We start from the raw sequence: 20321 nt of genomic DNA on the forward strand, positions 1-20321 counted from the left end.
TAAAAATTATACATTCCATTTTCAACACAGAGGAATATAATAATAAAAGATTCAGAAAATGCTTTCATTAATTTATGATACTAATGATACTATTTACTTATTTACATTTAGCTGAAATCAATAGATTTGAAACCTAAATTTTTTTACATATGAAATTCAATTCTTTTTTATCTAATAAACTACTATTTTAAATATTGGTTGTGCGTAATATATTCAGATATGCCACAGATGTTCGCATAATCTAAAATAATATGTAATTAGTAATGGTTTATGTTTGCAGTAATTAGAAAATTATAGCATTCTAATAAAATATTTAAAGTGCACTTACAGCACCGAAACTATTTAAAGATAGATCCATAAATTTTCCCGCAGTAATTTTACTAGGAATACTAGACATCGCGATTATCAAAACGAGACCGCGAGCAGTTTTGTGTGGAATTCGATACCAGTCGAAAGTACAAAAAGTGATGTACATCTTTGTGCTCTACAATACGATAATATAATAGATATCAGTGTGAGTCTTACCAATCTGATAAATTAACAATTATCGATTGATACCTGATCCGTGAGAAGCTCACCGATGTAACATAATATGAAGATATTAAAAATAAATGTTAAAAGAAGTATAGTATACGTTAGCATAGATACTGCATTGTTATTTTCCCACTCCTGTAAAACATAAAAAAATAGTTTCTATTAATTATCTTTCTGTAATATAAAAATATATTTAAATTATATTAATAATATAAAAATTATAATAAAATTATAATAAAATTATATTAATATAAAAAAATATGTATATATTAGTTATATTAAACTTATAATTTTTTCGTGTACCATTATTATATAATATCCAAGAAGACACAAAAGGAACGTGCACCCGACTACTTCCACCAAACATATATATTGCAAAATTTCTTCTACCTTGCTTAGAAAACTATATGGCATTAATAATAATATCTTATTCTTAATAATTTTTTTATATTTATAAAATAATAATTATGGAATTTTCTCGCACACAATATCATTGGTGTAATAAAGTTACCTCTTTATTCTAATATGCTGCCTCACGACAGCTGCCAATTTCCCGTTGGCATATTTATCAGAGAAGTACTTAGCCTGCGTGAGATCCTCTATTCTAGTGATGAGAATTTTTAATTGACCACAGGCATGCAATACCAGAAGAATTGCCAAACTAGAAGCTCCGCTGGTTGCCGAACAATGCACAAACCCGGAGACAAATTGGAGTGAAAAGATAATCTCGTAAGCTGGCGTCTTCTGTGGATCGACGAATACATAATAACCATCGAATCCCATCGGTCTGATTGTCACGTTTTGCGGTGTGACGATGATTCCGCGAGATAATGGCACGATTGTGCGGTACGAGAATCCGCTGCCGTATACGAAGGCTACGCAGAAGATCGCAAGGCTGCGTCCGATTTTCGAATTGCTCATCATGATTCTGCGGTCTCCTATCAGGCTCGCTTTATTCCAATCTTTATCAATGTGCTCGATGCAATCTTTGATTCGATTACTTCGATAAATCATCAACGTATGTTTTAGCACCGCCATCGAGCAGCTGCATATAGGAGCTATCATCTTGATGCGCCGACGCGCATTTGATTCCTTGAGGAACATCGTAAGTACACCCGGCACAATAATAAAGTAGAGAAGGACCTGAGACAGAATCCTGAGCATCTTTGTCTGAATAATTCTAAGAGTAGACGAATTGCCAGGCAACGGCCATAAGCCGATTAGGTTTAGGACACCACGCGTAACATTCACAGTGCGTCTGACATCATCACGATGAAGAATATTCACATTCATAACTTGAGAATCTACTTGATCTTGACGTCGTTGACGAAGAACTGATCGGACGTACCGTCATGAAGTGAAAAATGCAAATGGCGATGCGCTTGCGTCTTCGCTTGCGAGAGCGGAAGAAGTGAGGGTACAGCGATTGTTACCCACAATCTTTTTTCCCTCTTGTAAATCACGGAAAAGTTGTAAAAGTTATTGTTGGGGACATTCGAGGAAGCATTTACCGTGAAGGGAAGTCTAGTGACTTTAGAAGGCACACGAGAAAATAGCGAGAAAAAATAGCGAGCACACAAAGGAAAACTACAGATTCTATTGATCTTTTAACAGTACGTTCATCATTTCGTGTTCAATAAAATATTTTGTCATGGAGGATAAAAAGTAAAAAATGTAAGCGTTCGGACAACAATTATAAATGATTACAAGAGGTATAATGTAAAAAATCATATTAATGCAAATTTCTCTTCTTAGTTAATTATATATTGTCAAATAGTTTATTAGTAGGTTATAAAGATCAAATAGAAATTGAAAGAAATTGAAAGAAATCTGGTATATTGTTTATCTCACTATTGCATTACTTGTTCTTCTTTTTTGGATTAACAATAAGATAATCAAATAAAAATTTTGTAATAGTTTTATACATTTATTTAAATGATCTCTAGCTCAAACAGGAAGTAAAAATGATCAAATCTATACATAATGATACATCAATGTATGAGCGAAGCATATTTAAATTGAGATTTATATTTCGCAAAATATCTTATTTTTTCGAGTAAATGTTTGAATAAGTGAAAATTTACATTTTGTATTTTTTAGTTGTACACTTTTATCTTTATATTAATATTTCTACTAATAATTAAATGATGTTAATATGTCTCTATGTCTACATAAAAATACAATCAAACATTTTTATATAAAGGGTTATTATTCCATCATTTTTCGAATAAAATTAAGATATGTCACAGCCGTTTTAACAACCTGGAATATAGTACACATTTTCATTCAGCATTTTTTACAAGTAAACCCGTTACTTACATCACCAAAAGTTCTGATGGACAAATCGAAGAATTTTCCGGCTTTTAGTTTTGCCGGGACAATCGACGTGACTATAACTAATATCAGTGCTCGTGCTTTTGCATTCGGAAGACGGTACCAAGCCATTGTACATACTGTTAATGCTAATTTCTCTCCCTAATTTTAGTAAAATAAGTTACATGGTATAAAATAAAAATGAAAAAGAAAAATATCCGATATATTTTCAGCCTTAAATTACTAATTAAATACTTATTAAATCACTTATTAAATACGTTATACGGATTATATAATACGATACCTCTATGGAAAGTTGTTCACCGATAAAACAAAAGATATAAATATTGAATCCAATTGATGTGAGCAGAATAAGATAGGAACACATAGATATAACATTTTGATCTTCCCATTCCTGCAAGATCGATAATTATTCTGTTGATGCTTCCACGGGTGCTTTCTATATAAAGATTATGTATTTCACGGGTGTCCTCCGTGTCTTGGAGGTCCATTTTTGAAATACCAACGTTTCGTGATAAGTATCAACTTGCCCTGATGAAGTAGATTGCATGGTTCTGGAAACGTGGCATCCCAATAAAGAATGAATCTGGACACGGAGGAAACCCGCAAAACACATAATCTTTAGATCGATATATTTATTTATCTCGCATACACACACACACACGCACACACACACACACACACCGCGCGCGCGGAATAACATGTTTCGAATATAATAAAATAGAGTCTATGTTTTAAATTATGCGAACTGTTATCACTGCATAATTATTTAGACGCACCGTGATGACATCGTGTCCTAGAAGACACACAATTATCGTACATCCCATCACTTCTAATAAGCTCGTATATTGCAAAGTACTTTGCACCAATCGTAAGAAACTACAAAGGGACGCGTACAAATTTTCATTAGAAAATCTTTTAACCTGCTATATTAAAAAAAAGAACTTAGAAACAAAGCAAAAATGACACAACACGTTAATGTGTATTAACTTTATGTGAAATTCAATTATTTTGTTCTATTTAACGGATGTGTTTTATTTAACATATGATCATCTTGATACAAATAAAAAGAATGTAAAAGTAGATACAGATATAAAAGTGTAAGTGATATGAGATAAGACTTACTTTCGCATCTTTATCTGATGTTCCACGGTGAAGGCCAGCTTTTTATCCAAATTCTTTTCTTCTGTTTCGTTTATCAAGCTATTTATTAACGTCATCAGTATCTCAAGTTGCCCACATGTATGCATAACGAAGAGAGCGGCTAGGCTGCAAATCACCACCGTGATGGTATACTTGATGAATCCGGAGAAGAACTGTATAAAGAACATTATTTCGTACGCTGGACTGATTTGCCCGTTAAATAGAACAAAATAACTCGGGCATGGCAAATGCCTGATTGTGACGTTCTGATTGGTGATCGTTTTTCCCTTGCTTAACGGCACGATTGTACGAAAATATAAGCCAGATATGTACATGAATATGCTGCACAGAATGAGCAAACGTCTTGCAGTCATGGCTTTATGAATCATGGAATTACGAGCACTAGTACTTATGACATTTCGCCAATCGTCCTTCATTCGCGCTAGACAGTTTCTTACTTGATTTTTACTAAGCACCAAACTGCTGTACTTGAGGACCGCCAGTATCGTGAACATTACAGACGAAATAAGTTTCAATCTGATGCGGGTTCGTTTTTCTACAAATATTATGTACAAAATTGTCGGAATTAGTTCGCAACCGAGGAGAAAGTAGCAGCCTGATATTAGCGAGATTCTTTTTAAATGTTCAAGAAATGAAGATTCTGTTTCTGGCCAGATACCTAATAGACGGCAAATAACGCGATTTAGTTGTATAGTGTATTTTATGTCGTTCACATAATTTTCATTTGAATACATTTCTAATGTGATTATATCGTATTTGTTTATAAGAGCGATTTTATGACGTTATGATTTTAGGTCGTACCAAACATAGTACAACGCGCGGAAACGACCAGAAAGGTCTTCTTTCATCACTAATCACAGCATGCTACCTTCCAGTCAGAGAATAACTTGGTACGCGCTTGCGTTCTGAGCATAGGTAATGACATGCGCTCAGAATTCTCAAGTAAGCACGAAATGAATAAAGTTTAGAAGTCACTAAGGGTCGAGGAGAATTACTTTCTATAAATTGTACTTTTTACCATCAACCTTCCCTAACTATAATAACCGGAAATGTTATTATATATAACTCCATTTCTTCCTCTTTCATAAACTTGGTATTGTCTCAATCGTATTTGCAGAAATATACGCAAGATAATAATCAAATGGTAAAATATATACAATGAAAAAAAAATCTTAATTTCAAAGAAATATTTCTTTGCTCGTATTAAAAAAATTATTTTTTTGCATCAATGAAAATTTTTTTAAAAATAAGATATTGTACAATAAAATATTATATAATATCCTATTTTCAAAGAAATTGTTATTGATCCAGAGAGATAATTTTTTTGAATACGAGCAAAGAAATATTTCTTTACAATTAAAATTTTTTTTTTCATTGTATATTACATATATATCTACATTACATTAATTTATATTTGATACATGTCACTATTTCTCAAAACGCACATTTACATATACATAGCATTAAAATTAGAATCGAAATATTTAATTAAAGTACTGGATTATTTACTTTAGCATATTAAAACATATAGCTAGTTTTGTAATTTAAAATGTTTACTCTTTAAGCATATTTGTAATGTGCTTATAAGAATGTTAATGCCTATTTAGAATATATTTACGTTATATATATTTATTGATAAAAGTGTATTCTGAATACGGACTTTGATGTTTCAATTCATGAATTACGATTGATAATCAAAGACAATTAAATCGCGAAGCAAACTTACAACCAGATCTTGCATGTGTTTGCGTTAAGAATTTAAACGATACGTAGAAAGCAGGGACTATAACAATAGAATTTATGAGGAAAGTTGCTTGTTGAGAGGGACAAGCGTTTTCTAAGAAAACTTTATCTTTACTCATTTATCGGACTTCGTACTAACTAGGAAAAAGATTATGTTTATCTTGATGTCTTTGTAACTTGCTATAGCAACGTAATGCTAATAAGGAGGAAATAATTTTAGTTTTTGTACATATTAAATATTTTGATTTGTATGATTCAGCTAATATATCAATTAGTTAATGTCAATTCTTTAATCTTACGGAAAAAGTAACAGGTATGTAATTTTATTCTTAGTACAAATAAAAGTACGTATTAATGACTGCCTTACATAATATTTGTGATTTTTTTAATGAAATATAACTAAATACATACATTTAAATAACATTTTGTATTATGTTGCAATATGATTTTGTGTTCGATTTTATATTCATGTATATACAATTGATTGATTCATATGATGATATCGAGCACAGTTAACGTAGTTATAATTTTAAAATTTATAATTCAATCGATTACATTTCGAATCATATTAAAATATGTCCCAGCTGTTTTCATGATCTAAAACATTTTCAGTTGCTTTCTCCTCTAATTTATTTTCAATTAATCATATTTAATGTTGTAAATAACAAGCTATGTTAAAAAAAAATTGGCATATAAATTGACATATAATTGACATAAAATTGACATATAAATAACATGATACTTATTTTATAAAAAATGATTTTATCTTAATTATCTATTGCTATTAATGAGTAGAAAACACAACATTGATATCATTTAAATATAATTAAGACAAATGACTTATATGCTTTATGAAGTTTGCATTATGAATATAAAATATTTAGACAGTCTTGTAAGAATAATAAAATTAATTTAAAGATATTTTACTTACATTACCAAATGTCTTGAGCGAGAGATCAACAAATATACCAGCGGAGATCTTTGATGGCGCGTTAGACATACGAATCAGTAATATGACGCTACGCGCTTTTTTGTTCGGAAGACGAAACCACTCAAGCTCGCAAGAAGCAATGGCTACCTTTTCTGCCTATCGTTGGATTATTACATAAAAAAATTTGTTTTTATCAAATTTTTATTTGCTATTTCAAAAATATTGCAACACGTTCCATATATTTCTTTTACGATATATAATATTTATAAAGATATTTATATGTATAATTCATTTTACACGTAGTAACTCAAGATTTATATGTAAAATTGCATACAATTTTAATTACAAATAATTTGAAAGTAAATTATTTTAATTATAAAATGTTATTATTGTTATTTTCATTATTACTACTTCTGTTCTAAAAACTGAACACGTTAATTTCCGTGAAACTCACCTGACTGGTAAGCTGTTCACCGGTGTAACAAAATAGAAACGTGTGAATTATCACATTTGTAATGCTTATGCAATAAGTGCATACAGTTGCTATATTTCTACTTTCCCAGTCCTGCAAATATAAGTGTGTCATGTAACTATATTATTGTTAAATTATTACTGATCAACCGTAAAATCTGAAATGACTGTTTGTTAACAAAACATACATTTTTATAAGAATTTCAAGTTCAAGTTCAGATAAGAAAATTCTAAATTGTGAATAATTATCAAATTTTTTTTTCCCATTTTTCATTTTGCAATATGCCAAAATATTTGATTTATTTCGTTATTAAAATTAATTGACTTACGAACCACTAACATAAAATATACTAAAATACAAAGTGACGCCGTGTTCACTGCAATTTCCAATATATATACTTCTTGCAAGGTATGTTGTACCAATCGTAAAAAACTGAAATGCAATCGATAATGCATTATCGATAATAACAATTAATTTGATTTAATAGAAGAAAGTAAATATCAATCAAATGTGAAAGAATAAAAAGCTAATAATATTTACCGTGACATTGTTAATAAATATTATTATAATAAGCACACGTTAATAAAACGTACAAGTACTATATTATGAGCGTGAATATATTAGTAAATTGTGGGCTTACTTTCTCACTCTCATTTGATGATTCACTATTTCAGCTAGCTTTGTATTCACTTCATGTTCCTTTTGCCATTGTTTCTGTACGAGTGCTGTCATCAAACTGATCAAGATTTTCAATTGGCCGCAAGCATGTTCCACAAAAATCGCCGTAAGGCCGCATGCACTTGTCACAATCGAAACTGGAATGAATCCTATTACAAACTGGATTATAAAGATCGTCTCGTAAATAGGAGTGACTTGCACATCGAGGGAAAAGAAGTAACTCGGACAGGAGAAGTGTCTTATCGTGATGTTCTGATCGGTGATAATCTTTCCCTGGAACAACGGTAGGATTGTTCGGAAGGTAATGACAGCACTATACATGAAAATTCCACAGATCGTAATCAGGCGTTTCCCTATTCTCGCGGATTTTAGCATAATGTTTCGTGCGTCCGCATTGAGAACGTTCTCCCAATCCTCCTCAACGTGCATCAAACACTGCTTGAGTTGATTATAGCGAGATATAAAGATGCCATATTGACTAACGGACATAAAATCATAGAAGAGAAAAGGGATCATTTGCAGTCGAATGCGCGACGTTGCCTCTATAAACCAATAAAGGATACTGGGCACAAAGTCGCAAAAGAGAAGAGTGTAAGATATACAAATTAGCAAAAGATTGTAAGTCTTCTGGTATACAGATCTTTCTTTTCTGATGGAGGGCCAAGCGCCGAGCGCGAGTAACAAGTTGCGAATTGGTTGCATGACATACAAAATATCGTTTTGATAATGTTCATTTCGCGGCATTTCTTTAGATTTCGAATATTCTACAGTTATACTTTCGAGCTTTAGCCACGTAACGTGCACTTAATATAATGCCTGCGCGCTAACTGAACGCCACCGACTGTCGAAGGACGACGCTGACTGCGAAGTCAAGTCGTCGCTCGCGCATATGCTTGCGCATTTTAAAGATTTAAATGGCGCATGAGAAGAGAGAATAAAAGCAAAAAAGCTTGTAAATGGAGTCGTTTGCAAGGGTCGAGATTACTTGCCATAAAATATATTTTATCCGTTAACTTTCCTTTACTGTAGCAACTAAGAAAGTTATCAGATATTATTCTTCTTCCCATTTCATAGACTTGGCATTATTTTAGTCACAATATCATATTTGGCACAAAAATGATTTCTGTATGACGCATTTCTACATTTCATATTCTATAGGATAATAAAATTGTAAAGTATATGTGATACATATTTACATCATATTAATCTACATTAACAATTGATAATAATTATTATCAACCATTATCATAATTGTAGATTTATAATAGAATAGACTTATAATATAGAGTACGGAAAATATTTAAAAATGTATATTAAATATAGCAACAAATTAAATAAAATACAGTTTCGAAATAGATATAGCATAATAAGCGGCAGAAATTGAAAAGGAATTTTAATGATTGATAATAATTATCAGTAACAGGGATACTACAGCAATAAAGTTTACGAGGAAAATAAGTAAAATTCTCAGTACAAATAAATGTACATGATGGACACATTAGTAAATGTATAAAATTATATGAATTGTTCATTGAAATATAATTAAATATATATATTTAAATAATATTTTATATTACACATTTAGATTGTAATATGATTTTGTATTTTACTCAACCAATAGATTTATACGATATGATGGAACGAACAATTAATTATAATTTCAACTAATCATTATAATTTCATTACAATTTTAACTAGAATTTAATGATTCAATCGATTACACTTCGGAGCATATTAAAATATGTTCCAGCTGTTTTCATGACCTAAAACAATTATGTTTTTCTGTAATTTGTTTTCAATTAATCATATTTACCATAATTGCAAATATCAAGCATATATTTAATAAGTTAACTTATATAAACAACACGATATTTATTTTATCAAAAAAGATTCCATCTAAATTATCTAATTATTATTTATGGATTTAAAATGTTAATATTTATATCGTTTAACGCTACTATAATATAAAAAGACAAATAGCAATATAATTTTTATTAAGTATATTTTATGTAAAATTTCAATATATTCAGACAATCTTTTATGAAATATATAAATATATAAATAGAATTAATTTAAAGTTAATTTTTACTTACATTACCAAATGTTTTGAGCGAGAGATCGATGAACTGTCCAGCAGAGATCTTTGTCGGCATATTAGACATAATAATCAACAATACAACGCTACGCGCTTTTCTGTCCGGAAGACGATACCACTCGAGCATGCAAGATGTAATAGCTACCTTTTCCGCCTATCGTTGAATTTATCATCGCGTAGCAATGACCACAAAATATGTTTGTATCATAATTTCATTTGCTATTTCAAAGATATTGCAACACGTTCCCTGTATTTCTTTTTCACGATATAGTCATGAAGATATTTATAAAACTTATTTTAACATGCAATAGCAACTCTTTCAGGATTTAAGTAAAATTGAATTTGCAGTTTTAATTGTAAATAATATAAAAATAAATTTTTGTAATTATGGAACATATTATTGCTATTTTCATTATTATTACTTGTGTTTCAAAAAATGGACACATTAATATTTGTGAGACTTACTTGGCCGGTAAGCTGTTCACCAATATAACAAAATAGAAACATGTGAATAATCACATTTATAATGCCTATCAAATAAGAGCATAGAATTCCTATATTTCTAGTTTGCCAGTCCTACAAATATAAGTGTTTTATATGATAATCATATTATTATTGAATTATTAATGATGAACTATAAAATCTGAAATAACTATATTTTGCCAACAAAATATACATTATTATGAAAATTCAAGTAAAACATTCTAAATTGTGAATATATAATTATCGAATTTTTATTTAAAAAATTTTTTTATTTTAATAAATATTTAATTTGTTCTGTTATTAAAATTAATTGGCAAACTTACGAACCATTAACATAAAAAACACTAACAAACAGATTGTTGTTGTATTTATTACAATTTCCAGCATATATATTTCCTGTAAGGTATGTTGTACTAATCGTAAAAAACTGAAATGTAATTATCGATGATGACTATTAACGCTTCTTAAACTAATAAAAAAATAAATAAATATCAATAAAATGTGAGAGAATAGAAAGATAAAAATGTTTACCAAGCATAATATTGTCAATAAATATTATTATTAACATATAATAAGCATATGTTTATTAGTATAAGATAAATCGGAGGAAAATGCCATAGTTAACTCTTTGGATCGAGATATTTTTTCAATCATTCTCAATATATAAAGGGAAATAAAATCAATAAAAAGTTTGATTGGTCTTATTTATTGCTGTTTAATTACAGAAATAATTAAATAATATCTTGTAAGAATTTTTCACAATAAAAAAATAAAAATCTTTCTAAGTAGCATCTTACTCAACCTATTAGGTAAGATGTTACAAGATCTGTAATAAAATTCTCCAACGTTTTCATTAAATAAAACATAATATATAATATATAAATATTAAAAATTCTATTAATTATTATTCTCAACAATAAAGAATAGTTTCTAATAATAGAAAATAATTATTTCTTACAAACTGTAAACAGTCTTCATCCCCTTGGATCTTCTTTGAGTCATCTGTTACATTTTTTGTAATAATCAGTCTTTACTCACTCATATCTAGACTTTATCATCATAATAAAGTTTACCAATTGCATAATAATCGTCATTTTCAATGTTAATTGAAATGTAATAAATTTGCTTCTTGAAAACTGTTTGAAGATAAAGTTATTTTTTGTTATTTTTTGTTTTTAAAGCAACTTGCCCCTTGTGGCATCTTACTCAATACGACTAGAAAATATAGTATAGACTATATCAACTACGTGCTATTGATAATATAATCACTTAACATATAATAAAATTTACTCTTGTTGATAAAAAAATTTACTGATGCTAAATAATATCCATGTGTGCTAAATAATCCATTGCATATTTGTGAAATAAAGTCTACAAAAGATTAATATAAATTTTAAATAGTGTAAAATATGATTAGAAGAGAACTTTATCAACTTACCTTGATAAATTCATAATTTTTAAAAATAAATATGAACAGCGAGTTCTAGTCGTATCATCCCTGGCTTACAAATGAATAAACTGAGAATATCACTAATACCATCTATGCATAAACATGGAAATTATTATTAAATAGCATCTTGCCTGGCATGGCATGTTCCCCCGACTTACCATAAATGCTAAACTATGAACAACGTTAGCAAAGTTGCTGCCTTACTTGCGCACTCTTATTTGATGCTCCACAATTTCAGCTAGCTTCTTATTTGTTTCACATTCTTCTTGCCATTCTTTCTGTACGAGTTCTCTCATTAAGCCAATTAAAATTTTCAATTGGCCGCAAGCATGTACTACAAAAATTGCAGTGAGACCGCATGCACATGTCACGATCGAAACTCCAATGAATCCTGTTAGACACTGGATTACAAAGACCGTCTCGTAAACAGGGCTGACTTGTACGTCGAGGGAAAAGTAGTAACCCGGACAGGCAAAGCGTCTTATTGTGACATTCTGATCAATGACGATCTTTCCCTGGATCAATGGTAAGATTCCTCGGAAGGTAATGACGCCACTGTACATGAAAAATGCGCAGATCGTAACCAGACGTTTCCCCGTCCTCGCAGATTTCAGCATAATGTTTCGTGCGTCCACGCTGAGAATATTCTCCCAATCCTCCTCGACGTACTTCAAGCATCGCTTGAGTTGATCATAGCGAGATATGAAGATGCCATATTGACTGGCGGACATAAAGTCGTAAAGGAGAAGAGGGATCATCTGCAGTCGAACGCGCGTTGTTGCCTTCATCAACCAGTAAAGGATACCAGGTATAAGGTCGCAAAAGAGGAGAGTGTAGGACATAAAGATTAGCAAGAGATTGTGAACCTTCGAGTGTACGGATTCTCCTTTATTGATGGAGGGCCAAGCGCCAAGTGCGAGCAGAATGTTACGAGTTGGTTGCGTAATGTACAAAATATCGTTTTGATGATGCTTATTTTGCGACATTTCTCTATGAACTTTAATGGATCTTCGATGCTGTCGAGCTTTATCGTAACGTGCACTTAATGTGAAACCTAAGTACGAACTGGATTGCTATCAGTTGTTGAAGGACAAGGCTGACCGTGAAGTCAACTCGTCGCTTGCGCATATGCTTGCGCATTTTAAAGATTTAATGTCGCATGAGGAGAAAGAAAAGCAGAAAGGCTTGTAAATAAAATCATTCGCATCAAGGGTCGAGATTGCCTTCCATGAAATGCATATTTATCAACCTTCTCTTAGTAACCAAGAACATTATTACGTGTAACTTTGTTTTTTCCTGTTTCGTATGCTCGGTACTATCTCTATCACAATATCGTATTTGCCATAAAAATTATGTTTACGTTACATATATTTTACAATAGAATAATAAGGTGTTTAAGTACGAGATATATTTACATCACATTAATCTACATATGTATCACTGTTTCTAGAAATATTAATGCATACATTGAAAAAAAATTTGCTGAATTTTAATAAATATTTGTTTCAATAACACTAACGAAATATTATTAGGTGTTGGAATTAATTCGTAGCGTTTTACAAGTGATGGGAAGTACTTTCATTAATGTATTTTTTAATGCTCATGTGAAATAAATAACATTCTTTCATTAAAAAACGCTACGAATTAATTCCAACACCTAATACCTTACAGTAAATAAATATTTACTCAAAATAAAAAATTATGTTTAAATCAAATATACGTTTACATTTAATAAAAATTTCGTTAGTATTATTGAAACAAATATTTAATAAACTTTAGTATTTTTTTTCAGTATATGTGTTATATGTAACGTTAAAATTTTGATAATTGAAACTTAAATATATACAATAATTAAAACATTAGATTGTGCTTTGATACATACATCTCTTTTTAATAATCTAAAACATTTTCTTCATTACTTAATGTTTTAATTCGCGTCATGAGACACGACTTATGGTAGAAAATAACAATTGATCGTGAAGTAAACTCACAGTTAGAATATGAACTTGCTCGCAATAAGAATTTAATCATTGCATGGAAAACAGAGGCTAAGTACAGTGATAGAGTTTGCAAGGAAAGTTGCTTGTCGAAAGGGACGATTGCATTCTAAAGAAAATATTCGTATTCATTTGTCAAACTTTACCAACTAGGAAAACGATCATGTTTATCTTCATGTCTTTGCAACATGCAATTGCAACATAATGCCTATCAGAAAAAAATAGTTTCGTTTGACGTGTATTAAATGTTCTAGTTTTTATATGTATGAGTTAAAATATCAATTATTATTTTTTAATTTTGTCAAAAAAGTAAAAGTATTTATGTTCTTATTATTAATAAAATAATATGTATTAATAAAAATATTTAATGAGATATGAATTATTCAATAAAACAAAATTAAATATTGAAAAATTCTTTATCATTTTGCAGTTTTCGCATTACGATCATTACTAAACACTCTGTATAATTAAATGATATTTTATCTTACTTTTACATTTTAATATATGTTTTGTATTCGAATCACATATGCAATTGATTCACATAATATAATGGTATAAAACAACTAACGTTACAATTTCAACTATTAAAATTTAATGATTCAATCGATTACATTTCGAAGCATATTAAAAAACGTCCCCGCTGTTTTCATGACCTAAAACATTTTCAATTGTTTTCTTCTCTGATTTGTTTTTAATTAACCATATTTACCGTCATTGCAAGTAACAAGCATACATTTAATAAAATTGACATATGTAAATGACATGATACTTATTTTATAAAAAAGGATTCTAAACTATCTTATTGCAATTTGTAAATATAAAATATTGCTATTGATGTCATTTAATACTATAATTAAAACACAAACAGATTTACTTTAAAAAAAGCTACAATGTATTTAAATAATCTTTCAAAGAAACAAGTAATTTACTTACATCACCAAATGTTTTCAGCGAGAGATCGATGAACTTTCCAGAGATTTTGGTCGGCGCGTTAGACATAATAATCAGCAATACAACGCTACGCGCTTTTTTGTCCGGAAGACGATACCATTCAAGCTCGCAGGATGCAATGGCTACTTTTTCCGCCTATCGTTGGATTTATCATCACGTAGCAAAGGCCATAAAATGTGTTTGTATCATAATTTCATTTGCTATTTCAAGGATATTGCAACACGTTCCCTGTTTCTTTTTTTCATGATATATTTATAAAAATAGATATAAAACTTTTAGCACACAGTACTAACTCTTTCAAGATTTGATTAAAATTGAATGTGTAATTACACATAACTTGATAATAAATTATTTTAGTCATGGAACATTGTTATTGCTAAATTTATTATTATTGTTTGTGTTTTAAAAATCAGACTACATTAATATCTATAAATTTTACCTGGCCAGTAAGTTGTTCGCCAGTGTAGCAAAATAGAAACATGTGAGTTGTCACATTTACAATACATAACCAATAAGTGCATAAAGTTGGTATATTCCTATTTTGCCAATCCTATAAATGCATAAGTGTTTTGTATGATTTTATTATTATTAAGTAATTTATTATTATGATTAATTTCTGTAAAATCTAAAAAAACTATTTGTTACCGAAATATATTATTACAAAAATTCGAATGCAAATCAAAATTTTTAATTATGAGAAATTAATAAATTTTGGTTTCTTTTCTATTTTATTTTACATTAAAATATTTTATTTTATATAAAAATATTTAATTTATTTCGTTATTAGCATTAATTAACCAACTTACGAACCACTAACATAAAATACACTAAAAGGCAAATAGTTATTGTGTTCACCAGATATTCCACCACATATATTTCTTGCAAGGTATGCTGCACTAACCGTAAAAAACTGAAATATAATTACCGAGTAACAATTAACACTTAGGCTTATAAATAATAAAATAAGAAAACAAAAAGTTAATAAACACATTATTAATAAATATCAATATTAATAAGCACAGTTAATTGGAGCGAATACTAAAATTAAGAGCATGAATTAATAACATTCGCAAATTTTGCGAACTTACTTGCGCACTCTTGTTTGATGCTCGACTATCTCAGCTAGCTTCATATCCATTTCACGTTCCTCTTGCCATTGTTTCTGCACGAGTTCTCTCATTAAGCCAATTAAAATTTTCAATTGGCCGCAAGCATGTACTACAAAAATTGCAGTGAGACCGCATGCACATGTCACGATCGAAACTCCAATGAATCCTGTTAGACACTGGATTACAAAGACCGTCTCGTAAACAGGGCTGACTTGTACGTCGAGGGAAAAGAAGTAACCCGGACAGGCTAAGTGTCTTATCGTGATGTTCTGATCGATGACGATCTTTCCCTGGAACAACGGCAGAATTGTCCGAAAGGTAAAGGCGCCGCTGTACATGAAGATTGCACAGATCGTGACCAAGCGTTTGCCTGTTCTCGCAGATTTCAGCATAATATTCCGTGCGTCTGCGCTGAGAACGTTTTGCCAATCTTCCTCAACATGTTGCAAACATCGCCTGAGTTTATCATAGCGAAATATGAAAATGCCGTATTGACTGATAGACATGAAGTCATAAAGGAGAAGAGGAATCGTCTGCAGTCGAACGCGCGCCGTTTCTGCCATCAACCAATAAAGGACACCAGGTATAATGTCGCTAGAGAGGAAAATGTAGGATATACAGATTAGTAAAAGATTGTGTGCTTTTGGATATACGGATCTTCCTTTACTGACGAACGGCCAAGCGCCAAGCGCGAGCAAAATGTTGCGAGTTGGTTGCGTAATATATGAAATATCGTTCTGGTGATGCTTATTTTGCGGCATTTCTGTGTAAATTTTGACGAATATTTTGCGATATTCTCGGATTTTATCCGTTTACGTAATGCGAAACCTGAATGCGAACTGAATTGTCACCAGTCGTCGAAGAGCGAAGCCAACTCGCGCATATGGTTGCGCATTTAAAAAATTCAAATCCGCATAAGAAGAGAGAACAGAAGCAGAAAAGTTTATGGATAGAGTGGTTCGCTAGGGACAGGATTATTTTCCATGAAATGTATTCTTATCCGTTTACGTACGTTGACTTTTACAAGAAAATCATTACATTTAACTTGCTTTCTTCGTGAATTCTAACTTACAATCATAATATTGACTGTGAAGCAATAAGTTTCTACGAGAACTTTTCCATTTGTTTAACTGTTGCAGATATGTATGTAATTAATCAATATAGCAAGATTACGTTTATATGAGACCAGTTACATAGTTAAGTAACTCATACCATACATTTCAAATTATATCAAATTTTTTAAATACATTTTTGAGAGCATTTTATTTTATTTCAAAAGACACATTTATAAATAAATATATTACAATATCTTGAAAAATTTATTATTTTGCACAGCACATCATCGTTACTACCTCAACTCACGTTATTATCTATATAGTTATACTTACTGCATTTTCTATTGTGAATAATTAACAAGTCCATTTTTGTTTCGATAATCATTATCGTTGTTTAATCGATAACAGTCCAAGATATATTAAAATATAAAACTGTTGATTTACCTGAAACAATTAATAAATATCTTTATATAAAATTATTTCTACTAACATCGGGGAATAATATATACGATATTATTGAAATGTCGCAACGTTTTATATAAAAATACATATATTTTGCTTACATCAGTAAATGTCTTTAAAGAAAGAACAATAAATTTTTACGCACTATATTACGTGTACTCTTTGGAAAATAATACCATTCTAGTATATTTGCTCTCCAAGCTACTTGATCTGCCTATTGTAATAAATATGTATGGAATTGCTTTTATTTATGCAAGTTAAAGGTTTCAGTTCTTATGTAAGTCAATATTTTTATTTTTACATGTTTAAAAAATGATAAGAACGAGCATCAATTGAAGTCTAATATGATAGAATTAAATGAATATACCTAATAAACTTACTGCAATTATAATGTTCGCCGATATAGGATAGAAGAAAAATATTAACAGTATCAGAAGATAGAGCAAAAAAATCCTAGAACATTAGAGATTGGGGGATATTAATTAATTATATTAAAAAATAAAACAATCTATGCATTAGAATAAATAATCATAAAGTATGAAATAATTTCTTTCCGGTAATTATCAAAACGATCCCTTTATATTTTGACATATAATATTACAGATATTTAATAGACGTTTCTCGCTTAATTTTTTAATGAATTTCGTAATATAATTTTATATAAATATTTTATGTTATTTTATATGCACATTCATCAGAAATTGAATGAAGAATAACTTTAAATAAAAAATTATACAATAAAGTCTGATATAATTACAAATATTTTTAAATGTTTTCAATTTGTTTCATTTGGAATAAAGATATTTGAAAAAGAAAAACATTCTATTTAAGTATTTTATTTTCCACTTTATAGTTACAAATATTTATTACTACTCTTTTACTGCTATCTATACATTTACGATTAATTCTGAAAATTCAATCAACTCGAAGAAGATTTAAATACGTCACGGACATCTTAACAACCTAAAATAAATATATATCTAAATATTAATAGTTATTCTTTCCCAAAGGAATTATTTTTATGATATTAATTATATTAAATAAATTTGGATAAAAAATTAGCTGTGTCACTTACATTGCCAAATGTTCTAAGGGTAAGATCAATGAAATTTCCTGCTTTGAGTCTTAATGGTTTTTCGGAAATAGATATAAGTAAAATCAATGCTCGTGCTTTTACATCCGGAAGACGATGCCATTCCAAAGTGCATGCTGTTAATGCTATTTTTTCTCCCTAATTTTGATTAATTAATTATAAGTGTCAATAGTGTGAACGAAAAAAGAATACTATTCCATTAATGTCCCTCTTTGTGTTGTTTGTTATATATTTCACGATTACAACAAAAAATGTTTCGGTAACACATACCTGTTCAATGATTTGCTCGCCCATATAGCAATAAATAAATATGTTGAAACAGAACATTGTTAATCCACTGAAATATAAGCTCAGACGAAAAACATTATGATCTTCCCATTCCTGTAAATTGAATTCTTATTAATTTTTTATTGAACACACGAAACTATAACATAATATATCTTGTCACATTTATGTGAAGGTATTTTTTCTTTAAAATTTATTGTTACGTAAATAATTTTGCGTACCATGATAATAAAAAATCCTACATAGCATAACATCACGGTAGATCCCAGGATTTCTATTAAATTTGGATACTGAGTGATACTCTGCAGCAATCGTAAGAAACTAAAACGTATTGTCAGAAAATTATAAAAATTGATTTAAACAAAATTTATTAATTGCTAATTCTATATATCTTTAATAATTGATGACACGTTACCCATTTGCGTAGAATGTATTATCGCGTATTAAGCTCTGACATAGTTTCTAGTGTGTGAATATGTTAGAATTATATTAAAAAATCAGTGATTGATCTGATTATTACACGTAAGAAAAGACTCACTTCCTTATTCTAATTTGATGCTCCACAACATTGGCCAATTTCTTGTCCAAATATTCCGGTTGATTCTCGTTCACAAAATCGTTCATTAACGTCACAAGTATGTCCGACTGCGCGCAAAAATGCATCCCGCAAAGTGTCACGAAACTAAAAGTTGCCACCAAAATCGTATACTTTATAAATCCCGCTACAAATTGTATGAAATATACGATTTCATAAACTGGACTACGTTGCACATCAAATATAACGAGATAGGCCACACACGGCAGTGGTCTGATAGTGACATTTTGAGGAGTAACAATTTTCCCTACTGACAAAGGAATGATCATTCGGGCACACACGCCAGTCAAGTACACGAATACAGTGCAAATCACAATTAGACGTTTGCTAGTTCTGACCCTGTCAATCATAGAGATGCGATCCTTTAGATTGATAACGTTTCGCCAGTCCTCATCAACTAGCACTAGACAATTTCGCACTTGATTCTTGTAAAGCACGGCATAACCATATTTAATGATTTCTATTATTGTGAATATTCCATTAGCCATTATTTTAAACCTCAAACGAACGTCTGTCAGCACCATAAATACATAAAGTATAATCGGGATTAATTCGCCGAAGAGAAACGCGAAACACACGAAGACCAGCACGACCGTCTCCAATAACTCCGGAAGAAGACAATTCGTGCGTGGAAATGGCCATATGCCTAATAAACGAAAGAAAAAGCGATTTATCACGAAAGTATTCTCTATGTCGTGTTCGTAATACTTGTTGGCAAACATCTTGAAAGACTACTACAATTACTTATATTGAGTCTTTCCACTTCATAGTATGATATCGTATAGCATGTATCGAAAACACTTTTGTAATCTACGATATAGAGACGAAACGTGTCTGTTCGTCACTGATCGCAGCAACAAATCAGTATTTTTCGCAGAGTACAAACATAA

The 20321-nt window shown here is 30.2% G+C and overlaps 6 protein-coding genes and 3 long non-coding RNA genes across 25 annotated transcripts; 3 read left to right on the top strand and 6 right to left on the bottom strand.

The window, feature by feature from the left end:
• Window positions 1-57: 57 nt before the first annotated feature.
• Window positions 58-1941, bottom strand: LOC147910018 (odorant receptor 4-like). Its single transcript, XM_087405735.1, has 5 exons — window positions 1046-1941; window positions 838-937; window positions 559-669; window positions 329-484; window positions 58-241 (listed from the first exon to the last, which is right to left on the bottom strand). Exons 1-5 carry the CDS (start codon window positions 1825-1827, stop codon window positions 188-190), a joined length of 1203 nt encoding a protein of 400 aa, XP_087261861.1. The 5' UTR covers window positions 1828-1941; the 3' UTR covers window positions 58-187.
• On the top strand, window positions 1517-7942 carry LOC147910019 (uncharacterized). 3 transcript variants are annotated; one of them, XR_015544950.1, is made up of 3 exons: window positions 1517-1639; window positions 4827-4947; window positions 7853-7942. It is a non-coding gene; the product is annotated as an uncharacterized LOC147910019 (long non-coding RNA). The 3 variants fall into 3 exon arrangements; XR_015544948.1 differs by lacking the exon at window positions 1517-1639 and adding an exon at window positions 2159-2246; XR_015544949.1 differs by lacking the exon at window positions 1517-1639 and adding an exon at window positions 2159-2246 and having other exon boundaries at window positions 4827-4922; window positions 7853-7928.
• Window positions 2441-5176, bottom strand: LOC105148393 (4-vinylanisole receptor-like). 4 transcript variants are annotated; one of them, XM_087405752.1, is made up of 6 exons: window positions 4901-5176; window positions 3994-4567; window positions 3648-3747; window positions 3152-3262; window positions 2854-3009; window positions 2441-2796 (listed from the first exon to the last, which is right to left on the bottom strand). In XM_087405752.1, the coding sequence occupies exons 2-6, from the start codon at window positions 4524-4526 to the stop codon at window positions 2743-2745; spliced, it is 954 nt and encodes a 317-aa protein (XP_087261878.1). In that variant the 5' UTR covers window positions 4527-4567; window positions 4901-5176; the 3' UTR covers window positions 2441-2742. The 4 variants fall into 4 exon arrangements, with proteins under 4 accessions (XP_087261878.1, XP_087261877.1, XP_087261879.1 ...); XM_087405751.1 differs by lacking the exon at window positions 4901-5176 and adding an exon at window positions 4691-4833; XM_087405753.1 differs by lacking the exon at window positions 4901-5176 and having other exon boundaries at window positions 3994-4184; window positions 4470-4833.
• On the bottom strand, window positions 6147-9252 carry LOC105148392 (odorant receptor 4-like). 2 transcript variants are annotated; one of them, XM_087405736.1, is made up of 5 exons: window positions 7819-9252; window positions 7511-7610; window positions 7161-7271; window positions 6707-6862; window positions 6147-6372 (listed from the first exon to the last, which is right to left on the bottom strand). In XM_087405736.1, the coding sequence occupies exons 1-5, from the start codon at window positions 8598-8600 to the stop codon at window positions 6319-6321; spliced, it is 1203 nt and encodes a 400-aa protein (XP_087261862.1). In that variant the 5' UTR covers window positions 8601-9252; the 3' UTR covers window positions 6147-6318. The 2 variants fall into 2 exon arrangements, with proteins under 2 accessions (XP_087261862.1, XP_011058400.1); XM_011060098.2 differs by having other exon boundaries at window positions 6147-6444.
• Window positions 8081-16455, top strand: LOC147910020 (uncharacterized). Of its 3 annotated transcripts, none has more exons than XR_015544944.1 (4): window positions 8081-8157; window positions 14833-15010; window positions 16147-16259; window positions 16324-16455. It is a non-coding gene; the product is annotated as an uncharacterized LOC147910020 (long non-coding RNA). The 3 variants fall into 3 exon arrangements; XR_015544946.1 differs by lacking the exon at window positions 8081-8157 and adding an exon at window positions 13106-13196; XR_015544945.1 differs by lacking the exon at window positions 8081-8157 and adding an exon at window positions 13185-13274.
• On the bottom strand, window positions 9395-12870 carry LOC147910021 (odorant receptor 4-like). 3 transcript variants are annotated; one of them, XM_087405737.1, is made up of 5 exons: window positions 12089-12870; window positions 10762-10861; window positions 10417-10527; window positions 9950-10105; window positions 9395-9619 (listed from the first exon to the last, which is right to left on the bottom strand). In XM_087405737.1, exons 1-5 carry the CDS (start codon window positions 12868-12870, stop codon window positions 9566-9568), a joined length of 1203 nt encoding a protein of 400 aa, XP_087261863.1. In that variant the 3' UTR covers window positions 9395-9565. The 3 variants fall into 3 exon arrangements, with proteins under 3 accessions (XP_087261863.1, XP_087261864.1, XP_087261865.1); XM_087405738.1 differs by lacking the exon at window positions 9395-9619 and having other exon boundaries at window positions 10066-10206; XM_087405739.1 differs by lacking the exon at window positions 9395-9619 and having other exon boundaries at window positions 10091-10170.
• On the bottom strand, window positions 14284-17074 carry LOC105148390 (odorant receptor 10-like). 2 transcript variants are annotated; one of them, XM_087405740.1, is made up of 5 exons: window positions 15921-17074; window positions 15643-15742; window positions 15272-15382; window positions 14815-14967; window positions 14284-14534 (listed from the first exon to the last, which is right to left on the bottom strand). In XM_087405740.1, exons 1-5 carry the CDS (start codon window positions 16700-16702, stop codon window positions 14481-14483), a joined length of 1200 nt encoding a protein of 399 aa, XP_087261866.1. In that variant the 5' UTR covers window positions 16703-17074; the 3' UTR covers window positions 14284-14480. The 2 variants fall into 2 exon arrangements, with proteins under 2 accessions (XP_087261866.1, XP_087261867.1); XM_087405741.1 differs by lacking the exons at window positions 14284-14534; window positions 14815-14967 and adding an exon at window positions 14978-15066.
• LOC147910022 (uncharacterized) lies at window positions 16871-17605 on the top strand. Its single transcript, XR_015544954.1, has 2 exons — window positions 16871-16949; window positions 17081-17605. It is a non-coding gene; the product is annotated as an uncharacterized LOC147910022 (long non-coding RNA).
• Window positions 17295-20153, bottom strand: LOC105148389 (odorant receptor 10-like). Of its 6 annotated transcripts, XM_087405641.1 has the most exons (7): window positions 19375-20153; window positions 19058-19157; window positions 18822-18932; window positions 18534-18689; window positions 17839-17911; window positions 17560-17672; window positions 17350-17440 (listed from the first exon to the last, which is right to left on the bottom strand). In XM_087405641.1, the coding sequence occupies exons 1-6, from the start codon at window positions 20151-20153 to the stop codon at window positions 17608-17610; spliced, it is 1284 nt and encodes a 427-aa protein (XP_087261767.1). In that variant the 3' UTR covers window positions 17350-17440; window positions 17560-17607. The 6 variants fall into 6 exon arrangements, with proteins under 6 accessions (XP_087261769.1, XP_087261767.1, XP_087261772.1 ...); XM_087405643.1 differs by lacking the exon at window positions 17560-17672 and having other exon boundaries at window positions 17295-17440; XM_087405646.1 differs by lacking the exon at window positions 17560-17672 and having other exon boundaries at window positions 17422-17440; window positions 17826-17911.
• Between the last annotated feature and the right edge of the window lie 168 nt (window positions 20154-20321).

Source organism: Acromyrmex echinatior, chromosome 4 (genome assembly GCF_024713525.1).
Source record: "Acromyrmex echinatior isolate Ae372 chromosome 4, ASM2471352v2, whole genome shotgun sequence".
Lineage (NCBI taxonomy): Eukaryota > Metazoa > Arthropoda > Insecta > Hymenoptera > Formicidae > Acromyrmex > Acromyrmex echinatior.